At 43.8% G+C, this 22,603-nt stretch overlaps 1 protein-coding gene across 1 annotated transcript in view; it reads right to left on the minus strand.

Moving 5' to 3' along the window:
- STAB2 (stabilin 2) overlaps positions 1-22,603 on the minus strand; it is a 172,033-nt gene that overhangs the window by 60,643 nt on the left and 88,787 nt on the right. The window contains exons 31-39 of the mRNA XM_027541952.1: positions 21,226-21,303; positions 18,866-18,964; positions 18,671-18,778; positions 13,083-13,214; positions 10,200-10,328; positions 8,895-8,951; positions 7,752-7,847; positions 6,094-6,289; positions 4,509-4,604 (exon numbers count right to left, since the gene is read on the minus strand). Of these exons, the coding sequence (XP_027397753.1) occupies positions 4,509-4,604; positions 6,094-6,289; positions 7,752-7,847; positions 8,895-8,951; positions 10,200-10,328; positions 13,083-13,214; positions 18,671-18,778; positions 18,866-18,964; positions 21,226-21,303 (991 nt within the window). The remainder of the gene's footprint in view (positions 1-4,508; positions 4,605-6,093; positions 6,290-7,751; positions 7,848-8,894; positions 8,952-10,199; positions 10,329-13,082; positions 13,215-18,670; positions 18,779-18,865; positions 18,965-21,225; positions 21,304-22,603) is intronic.

Raw genomic sequence — 22,603 nt, forward strand, 5'->3', positions numbered from 1 at the left:
CTCCTTGTACAGATTGTGCTCCTTGTACAGACTGTGCACTGGAGATCAGGCTGGAAAACTGGGCAAGTGCCAACTGGCAAATAGCTTTGTACTACACCCTCCTAACAGAAACAGAAGATATTAAGAAGAAGTGGTAAGAATATACAGAAGAACTATACAAAAAAGATCTTTATGATCCAGATAACTATGATAGTGTGATCACTCACCTAGAGCCAGACATCCTGGAATGCAAAGTCAAGTGGGCTTTAGGAAGCATCACTAAGAACAAAGCTAGTGGAGGTGATGGAATTCCACTTAAGCTATGTCAAATCCTAAAAAGATGTTGTGAAAGTGCTACATTGAATATGTCAGCAAATTTGGAAGACTCAGCAGTGGCTATAGGACTGGAAAAGGTCAGTTTTCATTCCAATCCCAAAGAAAGGCAATGCCAAAGAATGCTCAAACTACCGCACAATTGCACTCATCTCACACGCTAGTAAAGTGATGCAAAATTCTCCAAGCCAGGCTTCAACAGTATGTGAACCATGAACTTCCAGATGTTCAAGCTGGATTTAGAAAAAGCAGAGGAACCAGAGATCAAATTGCCGACATCCGCTGGATCACTGAAAAAGCAAGAGAGTTCCAGAAAAACATCTACTTCTGTTTTATTGACTACACCAAAGCCTTTGACTGTGTGGATCACAATAAACTGTGGAAAATTCTGAAAGAGATGGGAATACCAGGCCACCTGACCTGTCTCCTGAGAAATCTGTATGCAGGTCAAGAAGCAACAGTTAGAACCGGACATGGAACAACAGACTGGTTCCAAATTGGGAAAGGAGTACATCAAGGCTGTATACTGTCACCCTGCTTAGTTAACTTATATGCAGAGTACATCATGAGAAATGCTGGGCTGGATGAAGCACAAGCTGGAATCAAGATTCCCGGGAGAAATATCAATAACCTCAGATATGCAGATGATACCACCCTTATGGCAGAAAGTGAAGAAGAACTAAAGAACCTCTTGATGAAAGTGAAAGAGGAGAGGGAAAAGGTTGGCTTAAAACTCAACATTCAGAAAACTAAGATCATGGCATCTGGTCCCATCACTTCATGACAAGTAGATGGGGAAACAGTAGAAACAGTGAGAGACTTTATATTTTTGGGGGCTCCAAAATCACTGCAGATGGTGACTGCAGCCATGAAATTAAGATGCTTGCTCCTTGGAAGAAAAGTTATGACCAACCTAGACAGCATATTAAAAAGCAGAGATATTACTTTGCTGACAAAGTTCCATCTAGTCAAAGCTATGGTTTTTCCAGTAGTCATGTATGGATATGAGAGTTGGACTATAAAGAAAGCTGAGAGCCGAAGAATTGATGCTTTTGAACTGTGGTGTTGAAGAAGACTGTTAAGAGTCCCTTGGACTGCAAGGAGATCCAACCAGTCCATCCTAAAGGAAATCAGTCCTGAATATCCATTGGAAGTACTGATGCTGAAGCTGAAACTCCAATACTTTGGCCACCTGATCCAAGGAACTGACTCATTGGAAAAGACCCTGATGCTGGGAAAGATGGAAGGTGGGAGGAGAAGGGGACAACAAAGGATGAGATGGTTGGATGACATAACTGACTCAATGGACATGAGTTTGAGTAAACTCTGGGAGTTGGTGATGGACAGGAAGGTCTGGGGTGCTGCAGTCCATGCGGTTGCAAAGAGTCTGACATGACTGAGTGACTGAACTGAACACCCTCCTAAGGTGTTTTTCCTATAGGCAATGAAATTTCTCCTCCTGGAAGCAATGGAGAATCACAGCAGGTCACTAAGTCCTGGGGCGTGGGTGGGAAATAATACTAGTCAAGATGTTTATGTCCCCTGTCCCCAGTTCATACTTTGAAATGTAATCTGTAATATGTTTGTACTTGAAGGTGGGGACTTAGGTGATTAGGTCATGAGTGTGGAATCTTCATGAATGAAACTAATGTCCTTATAAATGAGACCCTGGAGAGTTCCCTTGCCCCTTCTGCCATCACGTGGGAAGACAGCCCTCTACAACCCAGAAGAGGGCCGTCACCAGAACCCAGCCATGCTGGCACCCTGATTCTGAATGCTAGCCTCCAGAACAAAATAACTTTCTGTTGTTTATAAGCCACTCAGTCTATGGTACTTTGTTATAGCCTGAACAGACCAAGACATCTATGCTTTAGATGGTTCTGTGTGGCAGCAGCGTGAAGAATGGAATGGAGGAAAATGTGACAGAAGGCAAAGAGATGGATCACAAGGGTACTGGTGAGAGGAACAGCAGGAGGAAGGAGCTGAAATAGTTCACCTATGGTACTAGGGACAGAGCAGGGGGAGGCTGAGAGGGTGGCTCCAAGACTGGGTGAGCAGGCGGGGGTGGACTGGGGTCTTTCTCCACAGTAGAGAAAGCAGGAAGAAGATGAGTCTGGTGGTTCATCGTTGGCCCCGCTTTCTTCCCCTCATGGCACAAATACACCTCCACCTGCTTAATGACACCTATGTCTCCAGCCTTGGCCTCACTCTTGAGACTTCCACCCACACACTCACATCTGCTCTACAGTGACTGTCTGGAAACCCGCATTTTCCCCAGACTGCCGGCTGCTGGGGCAGGGACCACACACTACTCATTGCCGTGTCCTCCAGCAGGAGCTCCATGTGTCTGATGAATGAATGAGTGAGCTAATACCTCCTGGGAATCTCCACCTGGGTGTTCTCCCGCCCCTCAATCTCACCCTCCTGCCCCTAAGCTGGACTCTTCCAGAACTTGCCCATCATCTACACAGTGGACCCCTCCCTCCCTCTTCCTTTCTTCTGTATCTCTAGTCACCTCGTGCTCTTGATTTTAACTCATTTGGCAATTAAGTGTCTTCATTTTCCCTGCCACAGTCAGGCCACCACCTTGGTTCAGATTTTTGTTAACTGCCTCCTGAAAACCTGTGCAGCCTCCAGGTTGTTCCCTGTCCTTTAAACGTTGTTGGTCCTCCTGTGCACACGAGGATAGTTTATGATACAACAGATGACCTCCTGATTATCCTTGGCTGTCACTTTTGTCTTGCTCTATTTCAGGGATTCCCCCAGGCTGTCTTCCTGTTTATGTGACCCCATTGCTCCCTACTTCCCTCTCCCAGACCCTCTAAACCCTTGCTTGGAACACCAGCATTTTACATCTGTTCTAGGGTATCTCCTTGGCTTGCGACCATTTACACTTCCAACTTTAGCTTTTCAATGAAATCTGTGTTACCCTGATTTTTAGCATCACCTGAAGTTTTGGGCAAAGACACTCTTTCTGATAACTCCATATCCCTGGAGCTTTCATTGGGCTGTCAGGCACCTGTGACTCCTCTCTAGCTCCCGCCCCAGAAGAGGGGGACTCTCTGATACCTGCTTCCAGGGGTAATTTCTCCAGTCCAGTGTCAGAATGACCTTTCTAAAACACAAATCACACCATACTGCTGACTTGCTCAAAACCCTTAAAAGGCTTCCCAACAGGAAGCTTCAGCAGAAGGTCCATCACCCTTAGGCTTCCATGACCTGACTCCTGCCCACATTTCTAGCCTGTTCTCATTCCACGTTCCTCTTTGCCCCTATATTCCTCTCATCCTGCAATCCTGTGGTTCTGTAGATGTGCAGAACTCCCCCACATCTTTGGGCTTTTCCATAAGCTTCTTTCTGTGTGAAATTTTCTCTCCTCATCACTCTCACAGGGACACATAAGGAATCATCAGTGCAGTAGGAAGGGGGAGGGTTCAGGAAAATGGACTGGCTCAGACCCTACTGAGAGTGGGAAATAAATTGATATAATCTCTTGGCAATAAGTAGCAAACTTTTCCCCCAAAGTACCAACTGCTAACTCAGAAATTCCATCTCAAGGAATCTAACCAAATGGATTAATAAGATAAATGCAAATATATATGAATATATACACACATATGCATGAATATATATATATATATATATATGAATGAAATAGTCTTTGCAGCATTGTTTATGATAGCAGAAAACTAATTTTAAGAACATGGTAAACAGAATGGCTACCCACTCCAGTATTCCTGCCTGGAAGATTCCATGGACAGAGGAACCTGGTGGGGTACAGTCCATGGTGTTGCAAAGAGTCAGACACGACTGAGCCACTAACACAGTCTGATGATCGGATATTATATAGAAATTAAGAAAAAATGATATTTCTCTATGTATTTATTCACATGAAAAGATATTGATCATATATATTATGTGAAGTGAGAGACTCACAAAACTGTGTGCAGAGCATGGCCCCATACACATGTCTATACCTAGAAAAAGGCTGGAAGGCCAATATGAAATACTAATGATAGTTTTCTCCCTGCCTTGGGAGTATGAATAATTTTTATTTTCTTTTTAATGCTTTTATTTTACAAACTATTTTTGCTGCCAGTAGGAATTATTGCCAAAGAAAGAAATGAAGATGCCATTTCCGTTTTAGGAGGAAAAAATAGAGAACAGATCACAAGTACCAGAAGGTTGGCTCTTACCACTGTCACATTTCACTCCTCGCCAGCCCACGTCACAGTCGCAGGAACCATCACCCAAGAGTCCTTGATTGCATCTCCCATGGACACAAGTACACACTAAGTGGAAACACAGCCATGCATTGTCAGGTTTTTGACCTGTGTTCAATAACTCACTTTTGATTTACTACAAAGGTTCACTTCTGCATTTGAATTCTCCAGTCCATTTCCAGATAATTAGTGTCACTAATGGGTGGGTGCGGGAAGGGATTGGATTCCCAGGAAGGGCAGGGGGCATAGGAGTGTGCTAAATGGTGAAACAGGTTGTGCTTCAACAAAGACCACCCTTTGGGGACTGTGTAGCACTGCGGGGCAGTGACCCAAGCAGTGTGAGAGCGTCCTTGGCTCAGGTTATCAGAGGAGCCAAGGTTATGTGGGATCCCTTGGGATGGAACCATGTTTATTCCCTAGGAGTAGGTTTCAGAGAGAAGTCTGCTAGGATCCTATAAACCTGGTGAGGCACTGCCTTCATTGACTACACAGAAATGCAGATTCCTTTGTTATGCAGCAGTGTGGTGAGTGTCTTTAGGAACTGGAAGAAAGCTAAGGATGCCTTTCTCAGAAAAAAGCATTCAGCCTTGGGGGTTTGCTGGGCCCTGTGAGGATCATCTGTGGATCCTAGGTTAGGAAATCCTGCATAAATGCAAGTATATAATTCTCCCATATAACACAGAAAAAATCAGCACAGTAATGCCAATTACATATTATACAGCCCAATTATAATGATTCAATTATATATTGATTTTGTCTGGCTTGGGCTGGCTGATGAGAAAACAGTGATAGCCAGGTCACACGCATGACTCTCAATAGAAGGTAGAAAAAATGCTTTGTTTTCCCATCATGGATTAGAAAATCCCTTCTTTCCTGTCAGCCCCCTCATAAGTGTGTGCCCCTGGCCACAAGAAAGTCAGGGTGAGAGACTGCAGGTGACTTAGCTAAAACAGATCACAATTTTCGTAAAAACAACATAAAGCATGTGGCTGGCTGTGTGGATCAATAGAGTGACCATCACATAAAGGGCCTGATTCAAGAACAAGGCTTTGGAGGGCAGCAGGGTGTGCATTCAAATCTCACCAGGTGTGACGTTGGGGGAAGTCATTCAACCTCTTTGCCTTAAGTCTTCATTTGTAAAAAGGGGGCATGAACACTCCAGTATATATGGTTTCCGTGTGGATTAAATGAGATAATGTGCACAGAGTTGATTTTCAAACAATCACACAATGTCCAAAACTGAGTGTAACCACAGAGACCAGGGCCCACAGACTAATACAGAAACATGGGTGGGTTGGACAATGTCAATGAGCAGACTGGAGTGGGCTGGTAGATGCAGGTTAGTCAGTACAGAAAATGTTTGGAGTTTCTGCCAGTGCAAATTACACAACACGGAAGTTCTTGTAATTTACATGATAATGGCGGCGGGGGCGAGGTGGTGGGGTGTGGATTCCAGCCTGCCCTGGACACCAGCTGGTTAGGGAGCACGTATTTAGACTCTTTCCTCCTGCACTTCCGGTTGGTTTGGGGAGCCCGCTGGGGGTGGTGGGGTACGCACCTTGGTCGCAGTGGATGCCGTACTTGCCCTCAGCGCAGGTCTCACAGGCCGTCCCGCTGAAGCCCCGCCCACACTCACACACGCCTGTGCCATTGACTCCGTCCAAGCAGATCCCATTTCCGAAGCAGACGTTCTCAGGTTTCCCTGGGCAAGGCTGGCACTGGGGGCCAAAGTAGCCCGCGCAGCATTCTCTTGTCTGAAACAGAAGGGCCAGGCTGGGTGGGGACAGGGCCATACCGCTGTCCTTTGGACGTGTCCAGCCACAGTGTGGACATCTTGCAGGCGGGACTGGATGCGTGCCCGTAGCCTTAAACATGTGGAATGGTTATAAGGGACGGGGACAGCATCCCCCAAGAACGGGGCAGGGGGCATGCAATTTCCACGGGTGCCAGCACCAGCATGGAAGCTTCTGCTGAAGAGCTAGGAAGGACCTGAAGGAAAAAGGCAAGCAGGAAGAGAGGGTGAAGAAAAGTGAGAAGGGAGGAGGGGCAGCAGGAAGAAAGAGTCATGTAGGTGATGCCAAATGGGCCCTGTTGTTGTTTAGTCGCTAAGTGGTCTCCGACTCTTTGCGACTCCATAGACTGTAGTCTGCCAGACTCCTCTGTCCATGGGATTTCCCAGGCAAGAATACTGGAGCGGGTTGCCATTTCCTTCTGCAGGGGATCTTCCCGACCCAGGGATGGAACCCATGTCTCCTGCATTGCAGGCGGATTCTTTACCACTGAGCCACCTGGGAGGGGCCCTGGCCATCCCCAAACCTGGCCTCTGTGTGTTGTGTTATTTCATCTGGTACTGAAGGTTGGGAGGCAGGTGAGACCCCTGATGTTCTATAATGACTCTTATTTCCGGGAAGCCCTGCAGGATTATCTGCTTGCTTGGGCCTGCTTTTATTCTTGAGTGCACTAAAACACAACATCTCCTGCAGCTGCATGCTCCACAACTTAACAGCTGAATCACTTGCCTCTAGGATTGGCAGAGGCTGTGTCTTCTGTGAAAGGAGCGGGACAGGATGTTATAGAGAATTTACCTGCAGATTCCAAAGCCACAGCCGAGAGGTCCCTAGCCCTGGGGTTCCACTTTTCTAAATGACCAGGCGCCCCTGTTCTTGCTTTAGGGAGTTGCCCATTTCCTGTCTCTTTCCCTTTCTTGTGAGAACAGGAAGATCCTCTTAGCCTCCTGGTCCCTCTGTTTCTTCATCATGAGACTGAAAATTGCAGCTGTCACCAATGTACTGACTTGTAGGGCTATCCTGAGTTTTAGTGCTACTCTGGCTATTTTGAGTGACCACTGTAATGGAGATAATGAGGGGACTTCCCTGGAGGTCCACTGGTTAAGAATCCGCCTTGTAATGCAAGGCATGTGGGTTTCAGCCCTGGTCAGGGAACTAAGATCCCACATATCATGGGGCAACTCAGCTCATGCACCAGAACTAGAGAGCCCATGTGCCACAACGAAAGATCCTACATGATGCAGTGAAGGTCTCATATGCTGCAACTAAGACCTGATGCAGCTAAATAAATAAATATTTAAAAATAATGAGAAGGAAGGCAAGATGGCAGAAGGAATCCATGCAAAAGCACTTTGAAAAGTATAGCATATGATCATGTTTCTCAATATTACTGCCATTGTTAGAAGGCTTATTAAATTGTTATACTCACAATGACGGTTTTCACACACTTTGGCTGGCACCCTAAGAACGGGGATCGCCTGCCCATGAAATAAATGGTATAGAGACATCTCCTCATCTCTTGGCCCTATGAAATAACAGCAATTATATTAATATTAGCTTTTCAGTTAGGACAAAGCTTTCCAATCTCTGAAAGCAAGGGGGTGGGTGATACATTGCTGTCTCTCTAATTGAAATGTTCTGGAAAGGGAGGGGGTTGGCTTCTTGGAGCTGCTTCATAAAAAAGAAAATGCAACATTGAAATGTTGGCTGCCAGAATACTAGGTGGCAAAATGCAGATAATTATCCCTTAAAGTGATACTCCATAAACAGAACTTTTCTTTAGAAGATTAATTCAGGTTAGGAAGAATCATAGAGTATCTCAGATAAAAGCATCTTCCCAACCCTCCACATTGAACTGAGACTTAGTTTCTTTTTATTTATTGGTTGATGGTTGCCTGGTCTGAGGCAGGATTAAAGCTGTTTACAAAGACTTATACAAGAGTAAATGCAAACTCAAGTAAGAAGAGTCAGCATTGTTATTGTCATAAATTGCTATTGTGCCATGGAAGGTGCGTGTGTGTTGATCCTTTGTAATTGTTGGATCCTCTGAAGCACTTTTTTCCTGTAAACAGGTATAAGAAACATAGACAGGTCATTCATTCAGAGATATGTGTATCGCCCCCCAAGTCTGTCATGTGTTTCTTTGCGAAAGTTAGTTATAACTTCAACCATAAAGGGAATCAGGAAGGTGGGACTCCTCAAGGCTTGAAACAGTGTTTCTGTGAAGTCCACTTCCTCTGATAAGATTTCCTGCTCCTGTCCTCAACCAGCTACTGGGATATGAAAGATGTAGAAACTGAAAAATCCCTTCTTCCATTGGGCGCTGATTGAGATGAGCTCCTGTTTCTATTTATTTATTAATAAAAATTTGGTTCAAATTTGCTTTGGTTCAAAACAGTGGATTCAAGACTTTAGAAAGATGCATACAAGATTAAGAAGGTGAGATTAAATTAAAACCCAGTGAAGGAAGGAGGGCAGTGAAATGAGGTGTGCTGGAGACTCACTTTCTAATTCAGACCTTCCTGTGATCCAGAAACAGTTTTATCAAAGAAGATATCAAAGAAATACTTACTAGCGGTTTAGTTCCAAATGGGCAGATGGGCGGCTGGGGACACTTTCCACACTTTCCCTTGGTAAAACACAGAGGCAAAGTGAGTATTTCATGGTTATTACTTTTAATCAAAACAAGGCTGCAAATATTTTCCAGACTTGAGGCTGAAGGTTTCAGGCTATAGAAATGCAAATCAGAAGCTCATCTGGCTAACCTCTTTCCTGTCCTTTGAGCCAAACACTTCAGCTACTTCGGGTCATGGACATTGGAGCATCACTTTCTCCACTATACATTTCAGATGCATGTAATTTTGTAACATGTGCGAGTCTTAACTCAATTAAATCCTAATTCCTTTAACACCAACTCTCATTTATTGAAAACCCGCTATTTAGTGAATTGGGCCAGACTGTGAGATTAAAGAATGCATCACCCACAGTGCCCCCAGCCCTAGGGGCACACTGTCCAACTGAGAGGTCAGCATGGAGATAATACCCACTGTCATGAGACAAAGATTTGCAGGTGAAGAATAACAAACATTTTAAAAGTATCAGCCTGTTGCAAAACAGGAGGAGGCCAATGTGACTAGTTCTTAACTTGGCACCTATGGATGGTATAGCTTGGTCATTCACAGCTCTCGCTCTGGGGCCAGACTGCCTGGACTTGAACTCCTTCTTTGCCACTTGGTAGCTCTGTGAACCTGGGGGTGTCACTTAATCTCTCTATGGCTCATTTTCCCCATCTGCAAAATGGGCAGAGTGATAGTGCTTACTCTGTAGGGTGTTGTGAGGATTCCATGAGTTAATACATGTAAAATGTTTGGAGCAGTGCCTAGCACATAAAAAGTGCCCAACAGATGTTAACAGTTATCATTATTACTGAGAGAACCTATACCATCTCATGGAGTAAAAAGTCTCAGTTACTTGTCCCATATTATACTGAAATGATCCATTTCCATATTTTCTCTCCTGGTAGATGATGGTGGGCCCAACCCTGCCCATGGGTGTACAGGGCTCCTTCCCTATGCCTATGCTGGGCATGACACATTTTCCTCTTGAGGAAGACCATGGCTTTGAAATCCTGCTCAACACAACCCTTCAGGCAGCCTTTCCAAGGCACACAAGGCACTAGACTGTGAGCCCATTGAGGGCAAGGGTCATGTCTTATTTATTTCTGTAGACCCACAACCAAGTATGCTCTTAGAGATGTTCCTTTAGTGGTTTTTTGAACTGAATTGAGATACTCTGATAGATGAGTCCCAGGCTTTCAAAATTATAAAAAATAAGCCAACACTCTTTAGTTACATCATTGGTCTTGGATAGAACTTACTCGTACGATAGTAGTGTCGTTAATGTCACATCTATTCTTCTGAATTTCCAGCACTTTCCCCAAGCCATGGATCACTCCCTTGTCAGTGGCTACATTGGTGTAGTTTATCGGAGCCTCATTTACATAGAGCTGTGAACAGGAAGGTTAACTATCAATTTTTACTACAGTGGTTTTAAGGGAAATAAGGACGATAGGGATTGGAGGATGTCAACATGACGCTAGCCTAGGAGATTCTGCAATATTCACCTGGCAGGTACAGCACATTGTACAGGAGACAGCTCTGCCCTAGGAGAGGGGAGTCTGAGTGACAGTTCTGCACCTGGTGCCTTCTATCTGTGTGACCTTGGGCCAGTTGCTTTTCCTCTTTGAACCTCAATTTCCTCCTTTGTAAAAAGAAGAGGTTGTTCCTGATAATCTCTAAGTTTTCTCTCCATCATCCAAATGATCAGTTTTCACTGTTCAAAAAATTCTGAATCACGATCACTATGTTAGTGCCATTGATAATATGTCTCCAAGGATGTGCTCAGCTGTGCTAGTTATTGGTGGCCTCAGAGGTGTAGATGCCTTCCACAGCCAAGACATAGAGAATGAAACTTAGCACCCTTTTAGCATATCTCTGCTTCCTGGTTACCTTGCAAGCACCCCTCAGTAAGACTAAATTACCGTTACACGAGAGTAAAAATAGTATTTGAGTGTTTTAGAGTTTGCAAAAATGTGTTCTACCAGATAGACCACTTTCTAGGGTGTGGCGACTGCTCAGAGGTCTGCATTAACCGTATCATGTTTTCCTTGGGGCTTCTCTGGTGTCCGCAGGACGTTTGTACTGTCTTTGTTTGTACCGTCTTTGCCTAGTGTGTCAGTAAGTGTGTAAGACATGGGAACTAAATTTCTAACTTAAATTCAACTTTGAGTTATAACTTGTTTGGTTTTGATTTTTTTAAATCGGAGGATATCTTAATGATTGTTTAGTGCAAAATAAGTAAAGCCATTAATTCATTCCTGAGTATAATTAATATAACTGAAAACAAATGGCTGTTTGAAAACCTGAGGGGTCATACTTGTGTGTGTGTATAGCTGTAGCAGGGCTGAGGTTGGGAGAAGAGGGAATTCTTTGTTGTACTAAACAGATGTCAACTTCATATCTAATGAGCATTTAAAAATGATTACCATCTCCCAAACTCCCCAATGCATCAAGAGTGAAGTGACGCTATTAAGTGTTTAAACTTGAACTTCCACCGACTGTTAAAGTCCCTGATGATTTACTTGGACTCAAGTGAATTTCCGTGGGATGTTGGGCAGAATCATGACTGAGGTGCACAGAAGTGGTCCAGGGCCTGTGGAGGTTTGGAGAAGCAGCAGGGGCCTCACTTGTGGAGTCAAAGGGTGATCACAAAACAAATCTGCAGAATTCCAAGAGGCTGAGCTGATTTAAAATATCAAAATGTCAGAACTTCTGATGTTGTAATACTGTTGATTTGGCATAAAAAAATCTGAACCATTTTTATTATGAGATATACTTGAAGAATTACAAGCTACATTAGAATTTTGATCTGAACACAAATCTCTTCATTTAGACAGCATTTTCCCACATCTCTGTTGTCCTGAGAGTGAATGAGTTATCAATAAAAGCAAAACCTCTATTGTAAGATAGAACTATTTAAGATAAAGTCTCTATTGTAAAAGACAAAAAAAAAAGCTCTAGATCAAAGACTTTTCAAACACATGGAAAATAAACATGACAGAATCAAAACTGATTCAACTAACCAGAATATTCATTTCTACATGAAGAAATAAACGATAACAAAGATAAAAACAAACATATAAGGTCCTTATCAACAAAAATTGCCTTACCTGGAAAAAAAAAAAGGAAATGTATTTAAAAGGATCTCCTCAAAATTATTACACAATAGGTAAGATTATTTATAGGAGTCAGAGGGAAATATTTGGTGTTCGATTATTCTCTAAGTAATGAAAAACCAGAAAGACTTAAAAAAAAAACAACCCAAAACCTGAGCATGTTAAGAAAAAAAGCAACTGTACACAAAATTCACTTGGGCTTCAGTGATGATAACACTGAGAATATTGATTCTAAAATTGTGCTTTTTAAAAAAAATTCACTTTTTTACAGGGAACAATATTACCGCTTAAAAATTTGGGGTTAAATTTTCATCATTTTAATATAATGCTTAGTTTCTCCTAAATAATCATTAGTTTTTATTACCTTTTCTTGTGAGAATTTATACCAGAGTCACATAGTGAATTTCTTATTGAATTTTCCAATTGATTGTTTCACTGGTTATTTGACATAGGTACATAGAATTGCATACTGAAATGTTTAAAATATGTATTTAGTCTCAATTCTTTTTACAAATTCTAAACACTTTAAGTGCTTAGAGGTTGTGTGAGATTAATACTGGGATACTGGGGTGGGGGCAGTTGGCCCTAGGTCTGCAGTCTGTATGAACAAGCAATGGTAATATTGTTCATTCATGTGGCTGCTGGATCCTTCCTTCACATGTCAGGTGGCTCCTTACACCCTGGGGCCATGCCACTTTGGGGGGTTACGTTTGGCTGCCAGGTTCCCTGCCATCTTGGAGGTGGCTTGGGGACTGTCTGTTATTAGGAAGCAGAACTGAAGGGCCCTGTGACTGTTGGGATTCAATCCCCAGACCAGTCAGACCACACTGATGGTCTGAGGGCTGGTGATGGGGTGGACAAGGAGGAGCTTCCCAGTCTGGCCCAGTCATTACTTTGTGGTGGAACACAGACAGCTGTCTGCTGTGGATAAGGCTGAGGAAGTGGTCATGAAGATTATCCAATGCGAAAGTGATGGCGGATGGCAGAGCTAGGACGCCCATTGTGTTTTCAGAGGAAGGATCGCACCTGGTCATCATGGAGGAAGAAGCCGAGGAGGTAGGAGAAGCCCAGCATGGTCTCCCGGTGCATGCCATTGTGCAGGTCATTCTTCAGCAGCTTCTCCTCTAAGACCACGTGATACCTGAGTATGTCTTCCTCCTGGATGACACACAGAAGGGAAAGTCAGCCCACAGGTCCACCAGTCCCTGGGCACTCACTGGGCTACTCACTGGGCATCATCCCAGCTGCATCTCATCACGCTTGCAGTGGCAGCTGAATCTGAATGGCAGAGACCTGTGACTCCCAGAGTGGTTTTATCATGTTCCCCTCTTCTTCAAGACGCCAGCACCAGCCTGGCAATGCCTTCTCCAAGGGCCCCCAGGGACCCTCCTCCAACATCAGAGCCACTAGACGAATGGGCCCTGCCCCTCACAGGTCTGAGTCACTGCTTCTCTGGGCCCCTCCATGTTTCTAAGTTTTAGTTGTCCTGACCTCTTTCTTTTCTTCTCCCAGCCTTTGGGGTTATAGATGCTTCTATGCTATCTCTATTTTACCTTTCAATTATATTTATATAGCTTTATACCCAATAAACAATTCATAATATTAAATTTTTCCTGGTATGGTTTCTGTCTCCTGATGGACCCTAATTTTTTTTTTTTTTTTTAGTAATAATTTTTACCTTTCTATACTAATATCTTTTTCATGGAAGGGCACTTTAAATAGACTTGTGAATACATGTCAATCTCAAACTCCCAATCTATCCCCCTCCCCACACTCTGATAGACTCTGATTGGTGCAAGGACCAAGCCCCCTCCTCTAATGTCCTATTGGGACAAAGTACCAGCATGGGACAAGCGAGGAAAGAAGATTTAATTTTAAATCCAATTCAAAATGTTGATAACTACAAGGGGCTGGTTAAAAAAAAATTTTTTTTTTAATTTTTACTTAATTGAGATTGTGTTTGTGGCTGAAAGTGATAAGCCTTTCTGCGAGATTGCCTGAGGTTTTATCCCAGGGCAGTTAATGAATGTTCTCTGCTACACATGTTCAAAGGGATGGGGGAGGAGTGGGGAGACAAAGAAAAGATGATTTCCACTTCTGTTCCAGGAGTGCTGCTCGCTCAACATTCCAGTTACAAAAATCTAATGCCCAGAGTTTTCATCTAATTGGAGAACTAAGACCTACTCACCTGCAAAGACATTTCCTTATATGAGGTGTAGAAGTGCTATGGGGTGTACAGATGGTCTGAACTCAGAGGCAGAAGAGATTATCTGCAGCTAAGGGGCCAGTTAAGGGCCTCATAGTCAACAAAAGAGTCCGAAATACAGTACTTGGGTGCAATCTCAAAAATGACAGAGTGATCTCTGTTTGTTTCAAAGGCAAACAATTCAATATCACAGTAATTCAAGACTATGCCCCAACCAGTAATGCTGAAGAAGCTGAAGTTGAATGGTTCTATGAAGATCTACAAGACCTTCTAGAACTAACACCCAAAAAAGATGTCCTTTTCATCATAGGGGACTGGAATGCAAAAGTAGAAAGTCAAGAGATACCTGGAGTAACAGGCAAATTTGGCCTTGGAGTACAGAATGAAGCAGGGAAAAGGCTAATAGAGTTTTGCTAAGAGAACGAAGTGATCATAGCAAATACCCTCTTCCAACAACACAAGAGAAGACTCTACACATGGACATCACCAGAGAGTCAATACCAAAATCAGATTGACTATATTCTTTGCAGCCAAAGATGGAGAAGCTCTATACAGTCAGCAAAAACAAGACTGGGAACTGACTATGGCTTAGATCATGAACTCTTTATTGCCAAATTCAGACTTAAATTGAAGAAAGTAGGGAAAACCACTAGACCATTCAGGTATGACCTAAACCAAATCCCTTAAAATTATACAGTGGAAGTGACAAATAGATTCAAGGGATTAGATCTGATAGAGTGCCTGAAGAACTATGGACAGAGGTTCATGACATTGTACAGGAGGCAGTGATCAAGACCATCCCCAAGAAAAAGAAATGCAAAAAGGCAAAATGGCTGTCTAAGAAGGCCTTACAAATAGCTGAGAAAAGAAGTGAAAGGCATAGGAGAAAAGGAAAGATATACCCATTTGAATGCAGAGCTCCAAAGAATAGCAAAGAGGATAAGAAAGCCTTCCTCAGTGATTAATGCAAAGAAACAGAGGAAAACAATAGAATAGGAAAGACTAGAGATCTCTTCAAGATAATTAGAGATACCAAGGGAACATTTCATGCAAAGATGGGCTCAATAAAGGACACAAATCGTATAGACCTAACAGAAGCAGAAGATACTAAGAAGAGGTGGCAAGAATACACAGAAGAACTATACCGAAAAGATCTTCATGACCCAGATAATCATGATGGTGTGATCACTCAACTAGAGCCAGACATCCTGGAATGCAAAGTCAAGTGGGCCTTAGGAAGCATCACTAAGAACAAAGCTAGTGGAGGTGATGGAATTCCACTTGAGCTACTTCAAATCCTAAAAGATGATGCTGTTGAAGTGCTGCACTCAATATGCCAGCAAATTTGGAAAACTCAGCAATGGCCACAGGACTGGAAAAGGTCAGTTTTTATTCCAATCCTAAAGAAAGGCAATGCCAAAGAATGTTCAAACTACCGCACAATTGCACTCATCTCACATGCTAGCAAAAGTAATGCTCAGAATTCTCCAAGTCAGGCTTCAACAGTATGTAAACCATGAACTTCCAGATGTTCAAGCTGGATTTAGAAAAGGCAGAGGAACCAGAAATCAAATTGCCAACATCCATTGGATCATCAAAAAAGCAAGAGAGTTCCAGAAAAACATCTATTTTTGCTTTATTGATTATGCCAAAGCTTTTGTGTATATCACAACAAACTATGGAAAACTCTTCAAGAGAAGGGAATACCAGACTACCTGACCTGCCTCCTGAGAAATCTGTATGCAGGTCAAGAAGCAACAGTTAGAACTGGACATGGAACAGCAGACTGGTTCTAAATTGGGAAAGGAGTACGTCAAGGCTGTATATTGTCACCCTGCTTAGTTAACTTATATACCAGGCTGAATGAAGCACAAGCTGGAATCAAGATAGCCGGGAGAAATGTCAATAATCTCAGACATGCAGATAATACCACCCTTATGGTAGAAAGTGAAGAGGAACTGAAGAGCCTCTTGATGAAAATGAAAGAGGAGAGTGGAAAAGCTGGCTTAAAACCCAACATTCAAAAAATGAAGATCTTGGCATCTGGTCCCATCATTTTATGGCAAATAGGTGGGGAAACAATGGAAACAGTGACAGAATTTATTTTGGGGGGCTCTAAAATCACTGCAGATGGTGACTGCAGCCATGAAATTAAAAGACACTTGCTCCTTGGAAGAAAAGTTGTGGCCAACCTAGACAACATATTAAAAAGCAGAGACATTACTTTGCCAACAAAGGTCCATCTAGTCAAAGCTATGGTTTTTACAGTAGTCATGTATGGATCGGAGAAGGCAATGGCACCCCACTCCAGTACTTTTGCCTGGAAAATCCCATGGACGGAGGAGCCTGGTAGGCTGCAGTTCATGGGGTCGCTGGAGTTGGACACGACTAAGCGACTTCACTTTCACTTTTCACTTTCATGCATTGGAGAAGGAAATGGCAACCCACTCCAGTGTTCTTGCCTGGAGAATCCCAGGGACAGGAAGCCTGGTTGGCTGCTGTCTATGGGGTCGCACAGAGTCGGATACAACTGAAGTGACGCAGCAGCAGCAGCAGCAGCAGCAGCACGGATGGATATGAGAGTTGAATTATAAGGAAAGCTGAGCACTGAAGAATTGATGCTCTTGAACTGTGGTGTTGGAGAAGACTCTTGAGAGTCCCTTGGACAGCAAGGAGATCCAACCAGTCAATCCTAAAGGAAATCAGTCCTGAATATTCATTGGAAGGACTGATGCTAAAGCTGAAACTCCAATACTTTGGCCACCTGATGCAAAGAATTGACTCATTTGAAAAGCCTCTGATACTGGGAACGATTGAAGGTGGGAGGAGAAGGGGACGACAGAGGATGAGATGGTTGGATGGCATTACCAACTCGATGGACATGAGTTTGAGCAAGCTCCAGGAGTTGGTGATGGACAGGGAAGCCTGGCATGCTGCAGTCCACAGGGTTGCAAAGAGTCAGACATGACTGAGCGACTGAACTGAACTGAAGGGGCTAGAACCAGCTTTCCCGAGGAAGGTGAGACTGGACTTGATGGATGGAGAGGATTCAGGAGGCAAGGAAGGAGGAAGGGCAGCCCTCCTGAATGAGGTGGTGGTGTGTGTGTGTGGTGGGGGCTTCCCTGGTGGCTCAGTTGGTAAAGAATCTGCCTGCAGTGTAGAAGACCCAGTTCAATCCTTGGGTGGGGACAATCCCCTGGAGGAGGAAATGGCAACCCACTCCAGTATTCTTGCCTGGAAAATCCCATGGACAGAAGAGCCTGGAGGGTTCCTGTGTGTGTGTGTGTGTGTGTGTGTGTGTGTAGACAGGAGCAAACACACGTTTTCCATCTTTAGGTCTATATGACATCACTCTGGTTAGACCACATGGTGTCTGCAGAGAATGGGTAGGGAGAGAGCAGTGGACCAACAGCGGCTTAGCGGGACTTCAAGTACCAGCCCTGTCTCCTTAGCATCCCTTACCCCATATTAAGTTAGAAGTGAAAACAGCACACTTGCTGTGCAATTACAACTTTAAACTTGTTCCCTTGCTATGGGGCTGGGGGTGGGACACCCCTGGGATCCTTCTAAATGGAAAGTCTGCTACCAGCACTGAATAGAAGGTAATTGTGACCAGTTTGTGGAGGCTGTAAGTACCTGGGGAGACAGTCTGGACTTAGTCACTGAGGAAATGGAGAGCCACCTAAGGGTTTTGAGCCAGAGAGTGAAGGGATTGGAGCTTTTCATTGGGTTGGCCCAAAAGTTCGTTTGAGTTTTTCCATAAGATGTCACAGAAAAACACAAATGAACCTTTTGGCCAACCCAGTATTATTTCACAAAGTCCTTTGAAAAAGTTTTGACTGTTTATCTCCAGATGTTAGGAATCAGGGCAGACAGAGATGGGGCGACTAGGAGGAAGATGGAGACAGTCCATTCCCTCTAGGTCCCTTGTGCTGACAGCTCACTGTGCGGGACAGGGGAGAAGCCAGGGAGGGGAGGAGGGGTGGCAATGAAGATGCTTCCAGATTCCTGGGGAGACTGCATCTTTGTGTCTATGAGCCTGAGTGTGTGCTTCCAGGGGTACGGATGAAATACATGAGCAGCTCTGGCCTGGGGGAGGTTTGGGTATGAGAGTCTCTGCTTGAAAGTGAAAGTGAAAGTGAAGTCACTCAGTCGTGTCCGACTCTTTGTGACCCCGTGGACTGTAGCCTACCAGGCTTCTCCATCCATGGGATTCTCCAGGCAAGAATACTGGAGTGGGTTACCATTTCCTTCTCCAGAGTCTCTGCTTGAGTTTCTGTTAAATAAGTGGATACTCACAAGGCAGTTTTGATGAAAGAGTGACATGGTACATGGTAGATCGACTGAAAACTTTAAGTGCTTGAATTTCTGGAAAATAATTTCCTGGGTTATTACTGCTAATACCTACCAGAGTTGTGACCTTCTTCTCTCGGATGTAACTCTCGATGGCATCATTGTTTGGAGCAAACACCGTGTAAGCATCAGCAGCCTCGATCGCAGTCGCCAGGTTATATTGCTGTGATGGAGAGAGACAGGAGCACGTGAGGGACTTCTGTTCCCAGGTAACCTGAGCAGAGGGTCATGCAGAGGATGTGGTACTTGCAATGATGTAGCCCCGGAAGCTGGAATAGTCAGGCATCTGGTCCAGTCGGGTGAGCAGGTTTGGTAAGGAGCCAGTTAGACCTCTCTGGGGAATCAGAACCTGGGAAAGAAAGTCCCAAAATTCTGTTAACTTGTGTTGGTAGGGCTTCCTGCTCTCCAATATACTGGTTCATGTCACAACAGTATGTAATTATAATGTTGTTGTTTAGTTGTTAAGTAGTGTCTGTTCTTGTGACACCAAGGACTATAGCCCACCAGGCTCCTCTGTCCATGGGATTTCCCAGGCAAGAGTACTGAAGTGAGTTGCCATTTCCTCCTTCAGAGGACCTCCTGACCCAGGGATTAAATTCACATCTCCTGCATTGGCAGGTGGATTCTTTACCACTGAACCGCCAGGGAACCCCATGTGATCCTGAGGCCACTTCAAGTTGAAACAAGGCATTCTCTGATAGTTTGCAAGACTAAACAGGAGTGTATAGCTTGGGGCATGAAGTGGGTTGGATTTCAGCCCCATTCCACCTGTAGACCAGGCCCCTCTAGGCAGGGAACAGCCTGCATAGCTGTTTGTGGTGGCCCTGACAAGAGGGACCACAGAATCCAATGGATAGATAGAAAAGGCGCTCCTCGAGGAGCCAGTGCAACCCAGAGGCTAAGTAGCAAACTTGAATCAGTTGACACACATCCATGAACCTTTGTGTTCACACAAATTTCTTCTTCAACCCAGTTGCTTAGCCATAGGAGCCTCATGTGTCCCATTTGGCAAGTGAGGAGAATGGTACATACTTTCTTAGGGTTGTTGTAAAAACCAAACGGGATGCATGATACTTGGCATGATGCCTGGCACCTAACGGGCTGTCAATCATTCCGATTTTACTGCATGTCAGGTGAGGTGGTAATGCTGATGCAGGACAGAGAGAAGACGCAGCTCCGCCCCTCAGGACGAGCCGTCACACAAGAACGGTGCGCGTGACCTAGTCCATAAAGGCCATCAGACAGGGGTGCACTTATGTCAGATGGGTTCCATATCAGAAATCCCACAGGATTTCAGGGGAAGGAAAAGGGAATAAAACTGAGATTTACTGTGGCCTCACTAGGCAGCACACATTGAGAGAGACGGTGTCGCTCAATCCTCAAAGGGAGGGAAAATGAAGCTCAGAGAGGTTGGGTAACTTGCCCAAGGTTATAGAGTTAGCTGAATGCCTGAACCCAGATCCTGTATGATTCTAGGACTTACGTGCTTGCCACTATGTTAATCTCGGTGATGTGGGTTGTAGAGATCAGGGAAGGCTTTCATGGAGGAGGTGGGACTTTGAATTGGTCCCATGATAATAACACTCAGTATAGGAGATGGGTTGGGGTGCCATTTTACTGATGGGGTTGTGTTCATCAGAAATAAAAATATAAATGATAAGAAGAGGTAATTTCATGATTTTTTTTAAAAAAGTGTACTTTGAAAAGCCAGGATTGGAGAAAAAAAGCACTCTTGGTAATGTTGCTTTCTGATAAATGAAGCCATAAACTCAGCATGGTTCTCTGCAAGTGACCTACCACTTGCTCATAAAATGTATTTCTTTATGCCTCTTGTTAATACAAGAGACTTGCAAGGTCTTTGCAAAATATTGCACTCAGAAGTCTTATAAGAAGTCTCCCTTTCCTGAACAGAAACTGTTAACATATTCTGTAACTTGAAATAAAAAAAGGGAGTATATAAGTGTCAAATGAGAGTAATTTTAGTTAAAATGCAATTAGTTAATTGTCTTTTCTAATCTTCTACTTTTCAAAATTTTCCAATATACCCTAAATTCTAACTTTAAATTTAAATGAAGTTCTTAACATAGTAACTAAAAATTATAGGATAGTCTAAAAACTCATTTTCCATTTAATTTTTTTCTATGTCATGCCTTGAATACTGTTGAATTGCATTTGAAGAGAAAATAAAAATTCCACAATATCTTTTCTACCATTTTCCTTTTTTTTTTCTTGGGCACAATAACGCAGACAGGAGAGGACCAGTGACACATACATAGCTGCCTTTCTTCCAGTTCTTGATTAAGTCCCGTGTGGGTTATGGACTTCCTAATACTAAGGTTCTTGGGCGCCTTGTAAGATGGTCTCATAAATAAGAGATATACACGACTACACTTTATATGAACCCACTGCAGGATACAGGCATAAGTAAAGAATAACTGAGTCTTACTGAATGAGTAGAGCCTCTAAACGGTTTTAAAATAAAAATAATGAAGTAGGTTACTTTTATATTAAGGCTAAGTACTCCCCCCCCACCCCACAAATGATACTGTGTAGGAGGATAAATAACACAAGGAGGAGAGGCCAGATGTGCAGGAGGGAGCGATTCTGTACCTTGTTGATGATGTGTATCACTCCATTTGTGGCTGCATTGTCGCCGTCAATGACGGATGCTCCTTCGATTGTGATGTTCTGTAAATGCACCACAGTGAGAAGGTGAGTCCCTATAGAGTACACCCGGGGACTGAGTGATTTCTAGGGTTTCCACATTTTGAACAGTAGTGACCTTCTCACTTTTGGACCATGACGTACAGTTAGAAATATCTTAAAACTGTGAGCCATTTGATCTCTCTCTCTCACACACACAACTGAAATGAAATAATAATTTCCTCTACCATGTGGGAGGCATCTGATTCTACTCCATTCTATTTCATTAAAAAAGTGCTGGCTGAGGCTCACTAAACAGACCCTGCAGTTGGAAAAGCACTGTAGATAGCATGGTGGGTTGAATTGTGTCCCCCAAATTCACATATTGGAGTCCTAACCCCCAGTGCCTCAGAATGTGACCTTATTTGGAGACAAAGTCTTTATACCAGGTAACTGAGTTAACATGAGGTCGTTGTCATTGCTCGGTCACTTAGTCATGTCTGACTCTTTGCGACCCCACGGACTGTAGCATGCCAGGCTCCCCTGGCCCTCACTATCTCCCGGAGTTTGCTCAAATTCATATCCATTGAGGTCATAGGGTGGACCCTAATCCAATATGACCAGTGTCCTTATAAGAAGAGGAAATTTGGACATAGGAACTATGTAGGCAGAACACCATGTGAACACGAGGACTGCCATCTGCAAGCCAAGGAGAGAGCCTGACCTCCCAGTCCTCAGACAGAACCAACCCTGTCCACACCTTGACCTTGGACTTCCAGCCTGCAGAACTTTGAGACAACAATTTCTGTTGTCTAAGCCACCTAGTCTGTGGTTCTTGGTTACAGCAGCCTTAGCAAAATAATGCAGACAGTTACCAACTTTACAGGAATATGAAATGCATGGGGAATGGAGGTGAGCAAGCCTAAATGCAGGCTCATGCAGCCACCAACCAAGTATGACACAACTGGCCTCTGCTGTCTTGGGGTTCCTCTCCTCTTCTCCCACCACTGCACTTTGAAATTCTTCCTGGGAACCCTGGATCCTGAGGGGACTTGTCTCATCCTAGGCACATCAGCAGAGGTCCTGAAGCAAATAACACTGGCCACCTTGCACCTCTCTCTTGGTTACAGGGGGACATTTATATCAGACATAAGAAAGAATTCATTATGATTGTGTCTTTGATAGTTACCGCCTCTAATTCACAGGTCTTAATTGATTTACTTCTGAAGCTACAACCCTGGGACGAACCTTCCCAAGGTGAGTGTTCAGTTAATGCTTGCTCAGAGAGTCAATGATTTAAAACACTAGTGGAAAACCACCCATTGACTGATATATGCAAGTAAGG

Source organism: Bos indicus x Bos taurus, chromosome 5, assembly GCF_003369695.1.
Source record: "Bos indicus x Bos taurus breed Angus x Brahman F1 hybrid chromosome 5, Bos_hybrid_MaternalHap_v2.0, whole genome shotgun sequence".
Taxonomy (NCBI): domain Eukaryota; kingdom Metazoa; phylum Chordata; class Mammalia; order Artiodactyla; family Bovidae; genus Bos; species Bos indicus x Bos taurus.